Below are 12454 nucleotides of genomic sequence, written 5' to 3'. Positions count from 1 at the left end.
AAGAAGCTATCTGTTATTTATAAGTATTTGCATCCATCAACTTGCTGAAAATGGGGTCTGGGCCAAAAAAGCCATATTAACACACAATTTTAATTTATTTTCTTGACATACTATTATATCGGGGTATAGAATCGTCGATAATGAGTTTCTGATATTTGTAAAGTTACTTTATAGAGATGCCTGCTCTACACTTCTCCTAAAAATTGGAGAATTTCCGGTGACATATGAGAATAATTAAATAAAAATAAAACAAAAAGTATCTCAAAAGTTTTTGTTACCTTCATACCAGTCGGCAAAATTTTTTAACGGCTCTATTAAAGAAATAGCTTGGAATTTTGAATTATTACCGGACCGTAATTAATTCACTTTCGGACGGGGAAATGCTGCAAGTGTTGAGTCGACGAGAACTATCTATTATGAGGCAAATAAAAATTATAGAGCACTGCCACATTCATGTGAGTTAAGGTGCAAAAACGTGAAATTTGCTGGGCAAGATGCAAAATCAAAAATTACCAATATTCACCTCCTCGGGGACAACAGATTCTTTTCAAGAGTCTGCCTCATTCTTTTCACCCCGAAAAGCCGCTCCATGACTGTTCCAACACCCCACTCGTTCCGATGTGACGCCGAAAACGACAGCAACGCCAAACGCCAAAAGTGCGACGCCCAACGCCAACTGATAAACCTGATGTCACAAATCTTGTATATGAACGCCGTGCAGCTTCTGTGTTTACGTTTATATGATATAATTATAAATTTCATTTACTACTGTATAAACTGTATATTAGAGAGGTATGGAATATAAATGTGAAATTGTAAAATTACCTTTAATTTTATTTTATTTTATTAAATTATTTTTTGACATTAGTTGCTTTAAAATGCCATTATGGACCGTGCTAAATGAATAAAGGACATGGTCTTTCCTATTTTCTAAAACAATTGAATAAGCTCATAATGGCACCTATTATTTACCTAGTAAGCTAATCACTATCATTTCCACGTAAACTTTAATGAATGTAGAATGTAAGCGCACGTATTTATTTATACGAGGTATTTTAGTTTTAATCTTTCAAGAGGTGGTAGCAAACCCCAAAATAGGACGAGTCTATAAAAAAAAAACATTTAAAAAACGCAACAAACATTTGGCGTAAAAGTTTCTTTTCACTTCTTCTTAATTCCTGATCTTTTGATTTTGGAGATATTAAATTTAAATTTGAAATACACATTTCTCATAAAGGCCTAAACACATCAACAGACGCCTAAGCTTATTTGAAAATCCACATGGTGATATTTTTTGAAGGGTTAGGCCTCTTATCACCACCTATAATTTTTTTTGTGGTATGCTGTAAACGTTCAGTAACCAAAATTTTCAATTCTTCGTTCAACTTAAAAACATTTTTATCGCAATATTAACTTCAAAATAACATCACTAGAAAACCCATTATTTCCAAATAAATCAAATAACTTTTTCTAATTTTGACAAATGACAGATTTCTTAACCAACATAGGTGACTAAACGCGTTTGATTTCATAACTAGTTACATAAAGAAAGTAGGTACCTTCATATCACAATTTGGTCACCAAATGGAACCAGTATCCACAATTATTGCTGTAGTTTTACAGAGGGCGCAACTGGAATATGTTTTATGCAACATGTGTTATTGCAACATCTCATTTCTCCCGTTCCATAAAATCTTACTTGTTACATAAAATTATACATTTCTTAGGTAGTTAGATAAATAACTATTGCTGCTATGTCTCCTGCATTTTTTCATATTTGTTATCTGTTTTACAGTAGTTTGTAAAAGTATATATCAAAAAAACGTCTTATTTTTACTATGATTCTCGAATCCTTTAATATCCGTTTGGAACATCCCAGTGCACGGAACTTCAAAATAATTTGGCATTTTTAGAAGGGAGGGATTTCTAAGTTCTCAGTGGTTTAAGCCGCAAAAAATTTTAGTCCGTAAAAGAGGATCTGACGCTTCAAAAAATATCACTCCGTAAATTTTAAAATCATGGCTTTAGGCGCCTGTTGATGTATGCTCTTATAAGAAATAGAAAAGCGTGCTTTCTAAATTTCAACTTAACACCTGAAAAATTGGGAAAGCTGCGAAAAAATTTGAAACTTAAGTGCCCTGTATGTTTGTTAATAAACATGCACTTTTCAAATTAAGTTTCTTACAAAGTCGTCTTATTTTGCAATTCCCTACCGCTCCCTGAAAGAATGCAGATTAAAACTTAAATACCCTGTAGTTAGAGAAATTCGTACGATGTAATGAGATTGCTGATAACCTTTCACTTATGACTTACTTATCTTAACCTGGTCATAGTGGTTATACATGGTCTTTATAAACAATGTTAAGTATATTGTGGATAGACCTACCCACTGAAACTTTCTGTTTTTTTAGCACCACAACTATTCAACCATCATGACGTCGTTAATAGCATTTTTAAATGGGATAGTCCTATTTCATGCTGCACATGGAGCATTTCCAAACTTCTATCCTTCATTAGGACCTGAAGTTTATTCTGACGGAACAGATGATATTGATCCTGGACAACCGTTAATACTTACCCCCCTAATTGAACAAAACAAGATCAAAGAGGCTCAATCTGCATCTCAGGTACATTTCAATGGATTCAAGAATCAAATAAGTTATTCAGGTAAGAACTAGCTGGTTACTAAACTTCTGTGATTTTTGGTATTTAGGCTGAGTTGGTGAATCATGACCTACATCTAAACCGAACCTTCATAAATGATGAGGTCCATAAAGCTGGATATGATAGGGTATGATTTTGTAACATACAGTGTGACCCACTTAAGAGCGGGACACCCCTGTAAAATTTTTATTTGTGGTTCGATTTTGATCATTTTTTTATATGTTGTAGGGCATCAAAAACTCTATTTTGTGACAAGTTCTTGTTACGCTCGCTTAAAATCTAAGGTCTACTTTGCCCCTTTCTTATGACGAAATTTTAAGAAAAGACATTAGGGAATTTTTTATTTTAAATTTAGCTTCAGTAATAACTTTAGAATTATTCAAAATGGCTGTATTTCAAATTTCGTTAAAAAATGTTTATCCATAAAAAAGTTGTAGAACAATTAAATTTTATTTAATTTAAATTAATTAATGATTCAATGTGAAAAAAAAATTGTAACGAAAAGAGATTTAATTCATTTTAAAAAACACTTGCTTCGATTAAGCTACCGTTCAACTGGATACATTTCTCGTATCTTCTTCTAGTATTACTCATTACTTTTCTGAGAGATAAGGGAGTAATTTCTTCACAGGCGCGTCTCAACCTTATGCATAGTTCTTCTCTATTTCTGGGGCGGTTTTTATATACTTTTTGCCCAAGAGTACCCCACAAAAAGAAATCTAAAGGGGTCAGGTCCGGTGATCTGGGTGGCCATTGTATTAATGGACTATTCCGTCCGATCCATTGATTGGGAAAGTTTGTATTTAGCCACTGCCGAACAATTTTCGCGTTATGTATAGGACTTCCATCAAGTTGAAAGTACATGTTACTTGTGTATAATAGTGGAAGATTGTCAATCGCATTGGATAATTCATTTCTCAATAGTTCTAAAAAACTTGCAGAATTCATATTGCCCTCAAGAAAAAATGGACCGATAAGTTTGTCATAGATTATTCCACACCAAACATTTACTTTTTGGGAATATTGACTTTTGCAGTTGATAATCCAGCGTGGATTTTCATGAGACCAAAATCTACAATTCTGTGAAGAAACTATCCCGTTAGTAGTAAATGTAGCTTCGTCACTAAATAGAATACATTTTAGAAAATTGTTGTTATCTTGATACTCCCCTTGCGCCCACAAACAAAATTCCAATCTTCTGTTCTTGTCTCCTTCCTCCAAAGTATGCAGAAATTTTGGTTTAAATGGCTTAATTTTATTCTTTTTCAGGCATCGACGAATCTTTTCCCTCGGTACATTTAAATCTAAACTTGCTATTCTTAATGTAGCATGTGGGTTATTAGTAAAATAATTTAAAATTGCGATTTCTGTATCACCTTCATTTCTATTTCCAGGACGGTTGTTTTTTAACAAATATCTATCAACGGCTCCAGTTTCATTAAATGTACGATTTATTCGATTCACTGTACTTTTAGTAATCGGACGTCGATTAGGATATCTTGTGTTAAATATTCTAGTCACTTCCCTTACACTTCTGTCATTGTCACCAGAAAGACGCACTATTTCAATTTTTTCCCTTAAAGTTAATTGATTATTCATATCTGAACTTTTTCTTCAATCAAAAACAGTTAAATTTTCTTCTAAACCACCAAGAACTGGTTTATTTATTTACAAAAAGACAATTGCATTGTATTTAATGACAAGGATAAAACAAGTGACTTAACTATGTTTATTGGATCCGTACTCAGCCAACTTGACCAAAAATTATTACATCCAGATGGTTCAATAAATTTAAAATTGGATTGCTCTACAACTTTTTTATGGATAAACATTTTTTAACGAAATTTGAAATACAGCCATTTTGAATAATTCTAAAGTTATTACTGAAGCTAAATTTAAAATAAAAAATTCCCTAATGTCTTTTCTTAAAATTTCGTCATAAGAAAGGGGCAAAGTAGACCTTAGATTTTAAGCGAGCGTAACAAGAACTTGTCACAAAATAGAGTTTTTGATGCCCTACAACATATAAAAAAATGATCAAAATCGAACCACAAATAAAAATTTTACAGGGGTGTCCCGCTCTTAAGTGGGTCACACTGTATATTTGATGTATGTTTACAACGCACTGTTTATACATGTGTATGTGTCAGAATAACATTATAAGCGTTTTCCATGGTTGAGAAATGTTAATGTATTATCCAAATTGTTTGTCTTTCTAAACTAACGCACTTACCACTACTCGACCGCACATCTACCTTTCTATATCTCGATGGCTTATTTTCTGTTCTTGCTTGTCCTCAGTTCCCGGGAAATACCCCAGTCCAAAAATGGGATTCCCCGGCATTAGGCCATTTGGTGACGGCGGTAGTAACCTCATTCGGCAGTACTTCATCTCCAGATGGCTCTGTCAGTTCGCCCATCTTTATGTTATCGCTAGCTCTAATGCTATAATACTAAAACTTATGAACTACTCAATCTCCGACATACACATATACAGTGTGTTTTTTAACGCGCAACAAGGGATTTCATGTGTTTAAATTTTGATCCTATATTAACCTGTGTTTTAGTAAAATTGAGTCAATTAAACTAAGAAAATGTAAATATCTGCATACTTACCAATTATGGATAGTGCTCCAGATTTTCAGAAGGGTTTCTTTTTTAATTGTCCATAGCTTTTAATAGGCCACTTTCCGTGAATAATCCCTGTATAGTGTTAATGCGCTTTTTCTCTGAGATAAAATCTTCTTGCTTCTGAATTCGAGTCCGATTGATGGGTTTATGTGCTCGTACCGTTTAATTGTGACTTTTTGCTTTTATATCTTATATATAGTTTTATATATCTATACACCACTACATATTTTAATTGAATTATTATTATTCTACTGGATTATTAATTATTCGATATTTTAGGTTACTTCACGGTAGACAAGCAATTCAATTCGAATCTCTTTTTCTGGTATTTTCCTGCCCAAGCAAACTCTGAAACTGCACCAATAATTTTGTGGCTTCAAGGAGGCCCTGGAGCATCTAGTTTGATAGGCCTGTTTGCCGAAAATGGTCCATTTTCTGTAAAAAACAAACGGGGACTTAAATTGAGGAAATATTCCTGGATCCAAAACCATAATGTTATTTACATTGACAGTCCCGTAGGTAAGACAGTTGTTTGGAGTATTTTCATTGTTTCGTTAATAAATCGAGGGCCTTTTGAAGATATTTTTAACTATACACGAAGAGTGGCTTGTAACACATTTTCAGTTTACTTTAATCTAGTATGGAATCACATGTCAGAAACTTCCTAAGTGATATTTTTACAAGAACCAAGAATTTCATTCCCACATAAGATTGAGATGATTCATTAGCTTTTTTTGCATTTTTTTTTCCAAAAATGCAAAAATATAACGGGTGTTCCATTTTAAATAAGGAAATGACCTTGCCTTCCGGTACAACCGAAAGTACTATGACTTTCAAAATATTTAAAAAAATAGAATGTTAATTTAATCCCAAGATATGAAAAATTAAAAATAGTTACAAGTCCAAAAGATTCTAATGAAACAGTTACGTAAATCCCAGTGTATATTATTATTTATGTCATATACTTAGTATGTCCGTATTATTTACTTATTATTGTATTCATTCAACTACTAAATTTGCGGGATTAAAGCTACATAGAAAATGCCAGGATAAATCAGTAAAAATTATTTTTCTCTTAGGAACCGGTTTCAGTTTTACTACCGGAGGATATGCCCAAAATGAAACCAAAGTTGGACAAGACCTATACAGCGCTTTAATTCAATTTTTCACTCTATTTCCTGACCTTCAGAAAAATGACTTCTTCATTGCTGGGGAGTCTTACGGAGGGAAATATGTTCCCGCTATTTCCTACACGATTCTGAAAAATAACCCAAGTGCCAAGCTGAAAATTAATTTACAGGGTAAGACCAAACCTAAACCTCTGGATTTTACTACGCAAGACATACATTTGAATAGGATTGAGCATCGGCAATGGTCTCAGCGACCCAGAACACCAACTCAAATATGGACTGTACCTCTATCAATTGGGGCTTATCGATTCTAACGCTTTAAAAATCGTTCAAAGTTACGAGGCCCAGGGTGTTCAATATATCCAGAATCAACAGTATGACAAAGCCTTCGAAGTATTTGACTTACTCCTAAATGGTGATCTGAACAATCACACTTCGTTGTTTAAAAATATCTCTGGATTTGATAACTATTTCAACTACTTGTATCCGGTTGATCCGTTAAACGACGAAATAGCGTTTATGTCCAAATATGTTCAGAGAGCGGATGTGCGAGCTGCGATTCATGTTGGGAATACTACCTTTAGCGATGAAACTAATATTGTGGAAGTAAGAATCACATTTATTGATATATATATATATATTTTTTTTTTGTATACGGGGTTGCCCATTTTAAAGTTAAAAAAAAAAACAATTCTAAATCTCGAAAATCATAACTCGGCTAAATTAGACGAAGACTAAGTCATTACGAAATTTAATACTCAAAAAATTTGTACATCCTGTCGTTTCTCTAATACAAAATTACTTGCCAGTTTTGAATGAGACGAAAACGTATAGTTTGATTGTGAATTTCGCGTAAATTTTTGCTCTGGGTGATTATGTTCGAGAAAGCATATGTATCGACCCTGTATTCATATTTTCTTTCGATATCCATCTGGTTCGAAACAATTAAATTCCCGTAGGTGAATCTCAGGAATGACATAATGCAAAGTGTAGCCCCATGGGTGTCTGAATTACTGAGCAACTACAGGGTCTTAATCTACAATGGCCAGCTAGACATAATAGTGGCCTATCCTTTGACTGAAAACTACCTAATCAACTTAAGTTTTTCTGCAGCCGATCAGTACAAAACGGCATCAAGGTGGGTAGAATCGCAAGCTCGCAAAAGCAGCTCAATTGTACGGTAGTATCTTAAAAAATTCCTTGATTTTGTTACTTTATTATTATTTGCATTCAGTGTAAATAAAATATGAATAAATATGCTATTTAATTTGTAGATATCAATGGTATGTGGAATCTGAGTTAGCCGGATATGTAAAACAAGCAGGAAATTTAACTGAGGTATTAGTGAGAGATGCTGGTCACATGGTTCCAGCTGACCAACCAAAGTGGACTTGGGATCTGATTTCTAGATTTACTAGAAACAAGCCTTTCCATAGAGAACCAAGGCTAAGATAGATAATATGAATGAAAAAATTTAAGTTTTTACTTTACATATTTTTTTACATCGCTAATCAATAAGACTTTTTGTATATGAGATTATTAAATATTGAATGATACCTATAACTAATTGGATTTTTTTATTTCCCTGACACGTTATCTTTTCTAATAATTTATTTTGGGAATTGAACGGGAAATCCTTCCATGCACTGTCCAGAAAATAATGCCAAAATCAACACAGAAAACAGTGCATGGTATGTATGTTGAATTAATCAAATACGATTTTCTTTAATAATTTTTTTTATTATAACAGATATTTATAAACTAACGCTTCCTATTTCTGTATTCTTTTCATCCAACTCGCCTCAAATGCTTTCTACTCTTTGCCTGATAAAAATTTAGATAAGAAGTCCTTTGGTTTGGGTTCCCAAGTATCCTTAAAGTAAGCCATTATATGGCCCTTCTGTTTCCAAAAATTAACTGTTTCTTTTAGTTCCATTTGACCCTAAAATTGAAGCAAAATTCGCAAATTATTATAATAGAACATAAAAGTATAGACTATGGACTGCAGTTTGTTAAATCAAATATGTCAAGTTTGAACCAAACATTTCCTAATTATTTTTGAACTTAATGAAGAAGTGTCATATTATTAAGTAACACTACATTTCAACAACTTATGATGCACGTAGTTTATAATATATTGTATATAAAGTGCTATTTAAAATTAGTCATGACCAATGAGTAAAAAAATTTAAATTGTTTAATTTAGCCCTACGAGTACATTAAACTATTTAAATACCTATATTAAAGAAAATGAATTAGCCACCTCACCTTAATCACTAACATATCAATAATACGAATATCTTTTATTTCTCCATGTTTCCTAAATTCATGTCTAAGTTTTTCTTTGCACTGATCGACGTTTTTTGGGATGTCATACTGCTTAACTACAAAATGCAATTCACTGTAAATAAACTGAATTATGTATTTATGACAACTTAACCTTCAGTTTATAATTCTCTTTAGGTCTCCATGCTTACATTAATTAACTACCAGAAAATTCAATTTTCATCAATGTAACCCAAATATAGGTAAACTCGAATTCTGGTAAACATTCTCCCAACACATAATTTTTTGTAGATATATATGTATATTTTGGAAAAATTAACCTCTTTAAGACTGCTCACTTGTTTTCAATCTTGCAAATTAATTTTGCTTTGCTTTGGAAAAAAATGACTTAAAATATAATGTTTCCTTTTATTTCTGCTTGGGTAAATTCTTAGACTGTGGTCCCAATGCAATAATAGATATGATACCTTAAAATGATATGTCCTCCAAACTCACATATCAATAAATCCCAATACTTAACTGGCCTTCTAAATGCTTGGCACTTCAAGACAAATATATAACGAATTGGTACTTTTTTAGCCTTGCAGATTACCAGAAATGCTGAAAAGCTTTAGGGCAACAAATACAATCGGTGCTTAAAATTTGAGAAAATTTACAAATCTACAAAGGAATATGTTGGAAGACTAGGAAATTTAAATGGGAAGAGCAAAACCGAGAAGAAACTTTTTCAAGAAATTTGCCAGGGCAAAGCAAAAGTAACTTTTGGGATTGGAAAAATATGACCAGCAGTAAACATCATTTTTTGGTTACATAAACATTGATTAAATTGATTACATAAACGTAAAGGTATAGATTTTGGAGTCACAAACCTATGTAAGGTAGTTGACGAAACCAGGCCTTGTATAAGTTTAATACTCTTTTTCTCGCTTCTTCCTTGTCCAGTGATAAGATCGGCTTGACCTGTTTTAAGATTTGTCGTACGGTTTGTTGGGCCATTGCAAAATTTTATCCAAATCAAAATCTAAAATTGCCAAAAAATAAATTAATGAGTGGTCACTCACAGATCATACAAATATTGTGCCAAATGGATAACAGTTGTGCCATTTTCTGGAGGAACCGCCTTTTTAAACATACGTTCGCAAAAAAACAGCATATAAAACAAAAAAGAGATATAACCAGAAACGACCCAAACAGCAACGTTTAATCAGCTCAATTCAAGTAAATTGGAAATAAATATATCTTAAATTATTTACCCCTTTAACTGGCCACTACAATGCTACCGCAGTTCATACCTTTAACAGGCAAATATTGCTTCTTTTCACACAATTGTGCACTAATGTATAATCCTGTTATTTATCAAAAATAAAAACTTGGGACCTCCAAACTTTTGACAGAGAACGGTCTGGCACTGACAAGTGACAAGGCAAATTATGTGAGTTCTAACCATAAAAATATATGTAATGAAGTAAAATGTTTATTTTATTTGGGATTTTTCTCAGTTAAGACTAATTTAGAATGAGAAATTTGTCCCAAAAGTATAGAGCATATTTACCACTAGAAACCTTGGGCAAATACTAATAGCGTCAAAAATTCTAACTGAAAAAACATAGCAATTAACCCAGTGCAATCCGATGGAGTTCGTCAAGGCGTTTTGTCTTTGCTTTATTAATATAATTTAGTCTTTGCTTGTAATGCAATTCCTATTTAGATTTCCCATTCAATTGGAATTTAAAATGTCAAAAGTGGTTATAATTGGGCACCTTTAAAAATTATCAGGAAGATTTCAAATCTTTTGAGGTTATATTTGACGTGCAAGTTGTCAGATATGGATCCTTATACTGACCCTGGAACCTCTATTAGGACTCTGGAACCTTAAAAATACAGTTTGAAGAATCTGAGTGTAAATCAACTTTAGAACAATGTTAGTACACATCTAGTTGGTTAATATGATCTGTATTTTAAATGCATTTGATATTCGGTTTCCCAAACTATCACTGCATAAAATTTGAAAGGTGGTTAAAATTGGATTGCAGTAAACATAAATATCGCCTATAGCCGAAAAACATAAGCATGGACTATGACGGGGTGTCTGGGGAAGATAATGATACTGAGGCAGGAGGTGAAAGACTGTAGAATAAAGCAGTGAAGTAATTTTGAAGAGTTTGATTTAATGCCAAATACAGATAGTGATAGACTGTTATATGGATAAATAGTTAGATTTTGGTCAAATGATAATCTTGATGAAAGTTCAAACTTCTCTTTGTGGCACTATGGATGAAAGATCTACATTTCCATCCATATCGTGTTATTATCTATATGGAAAGTAAGATATCTGACTTGTTAAAGATCTCAAAACTTCGCCGATTACATGTCTTCCCAGGCTTCCTCCAATTCAAACATGTCTGCATAAAGGGGTGGGGCAGGAAATTCTTGAAGACAAAAGTGAATAATATGAGCTCTTCTTTACAAACAAAAAAGTCTGCTGAGATTTCAATTATTGGCTACAAAACTTGGAAAAACCTTGTAACTTCTATAAAAAGAACATATTCAAGTAAAGTTCTGAGTGCTGATAGCTTTAAACTGGCAGCTGTGGACATTTGTGATATCACTTTCAAGTGCAAAAGGACAAATCACGATACCTACACCTGTCGTTGATTGGGACATACGTCTCTTAAATGAATAGATTCCCAATGAACTAGACATTATTCAATAAAAGTACCTCCAAACTGTTTCTTACAAATTCTAGTTTCGTCTTGGACAACACTATTTTGTTAGTTATACAGTTACAATTATGTCGTTTCCATCATTTTGTCAAGACAAGTAAACCTTTCCAGAGAATAGAACTCTGTTATTTTTGCTCTTATGCATCTATCTACTACTGAGATTAGTTAACCTTCTCCGTGAAAAGATATCTGTAACTCTGTTGCGGCGCTATAGAGGCGTGAATAGCCGAAATGAGCGTAGTGTAGCAAAAGATATCTGTCCCTATTTAGCAGCTAGGTGCCTGTGTGTTTTATAGGCGGCGCAACCAGTTATAAAAAAAGAAGTTAACATTGCAAACGACAGCATGCTGATGCGCTTTTTGTAATTTAATGTGTATTTCTTTTTCGTAAATTATTCGGGAATAGTAAATAATTTTTTCTACCGCTAGATTTGATAAAATTAAATAAACTTATGTGAATTAAGAATAAATGAAACCAAAAAACAAAAATCCAACGCGTATTAGCTCGTTAGGTAAATAATGAGCCATGTACGTGTCGTTATTAATCTTTATTAGAAACAAGGAGGAAAAACATATTTCAGAGTAATTCAACACACCCAATAATAAAGTCTTTCAAAGAGCTCTTATGTTTTAATTATTCCTAAGGAATAAAAGCATTCTATGATCCATACCTACAAATGACACTAGATTGGTGGTAAGGATAAGTCTTGATAAAGTTTAGATATTTTAATGTCCTATTGACGCATGTTATCTGGTTTAGAGACGCAGATGCCTCTGGCAGTCTATTAAAATGAACTTGAAAAAGAAAATTAGTAATTGTTAGCATTGTTGGAGCCATGAATTTGTAATCTTACACACACAAATTTGCAAAATTTTACGATAACTGATGACTAATTTGTAATTTAATATGTGAAATTATAAATCTGCGGTTTCTCACAATTATAGCATTGCATTTATAACATCGAATTTACTGTAGAAAATATCGAAGGTATTTAATATGATTTTGCATATTTTAATATTT

General features: G+C 32.8%; 2 protein-coding genes across 2 annotated transcripts; one reads left to right on the top strand and one right to left on the bottom strand.

Moving 5' to 3' along the window:
* The first annotated feature begins 2401 nt into the window (after positions 1 to 2401).
* LOC136413930 (venom serine carboxypeptidase-like) lies at positions 2402 to 7900 on the top strand. The gene is made up of 6 exons (XM_066397695.1): positions 2402 to 2667; positions 5575 to 5814; positions 6375 to 6596; positions 6652 to 7031; positions 7385 to 7563; positions 7700 to 7900. Exons 1-6 carry the CDS (start codon positions 2433 to 2435, stop codon positions 7878 to 7880), a joined length of 1437 nt encoding a protein of 478 aa, XP_066253792.1. The 5' UTR covers positions 2402 to 2432; the 3' UTR covers positions 7881 to 7900.
* Positions 7901 to 8230: 330 nt separating this feature from the next.
* On the bottom strand, positions 8231 to 9795 carry ND-B14 (NADH dehydrogenase (ubiquinone) B14 subunit). The gene is made up of 3 exons (XM_066397691.1): positions 9581 to 9795; positions 8694 to 8809; positions 8231 to 8367 (listed from the first exon to the last, which is right to left on the bottom strand). Exons 1-3 carry the CDS (start codon positions 9705 to 9707, stop codon positions 8239 to 8241), a joined length of 372 nt encoding a protein of 123 aa, XP_066253788.1. The 5' UTR covers positions 9708 to 9795; the 3' UTR covers positions 8231 to 8238.
* Between the last annotated feature and the right edge of the window lie 2659 nt (positions 9796 to 12454).

Source organism: Euwallacea similis, chromosome 16 (assembly GCF_039881205.1).
Source record: "Euwallacea similis isolate ESF13 chromosome 16, ESF131.1, whole genome shotgun sequence".
NCBI lineage: Eukaryota > Metazoa > Arthropoda > Insecta > Coleoptera > Curculionidae > Euwallacea > Euwallacea similis.
Note: the sequence above shows the minus strand (reverse complement) of the source record. Positions and strands in the feature narration are given on the sequence as shown.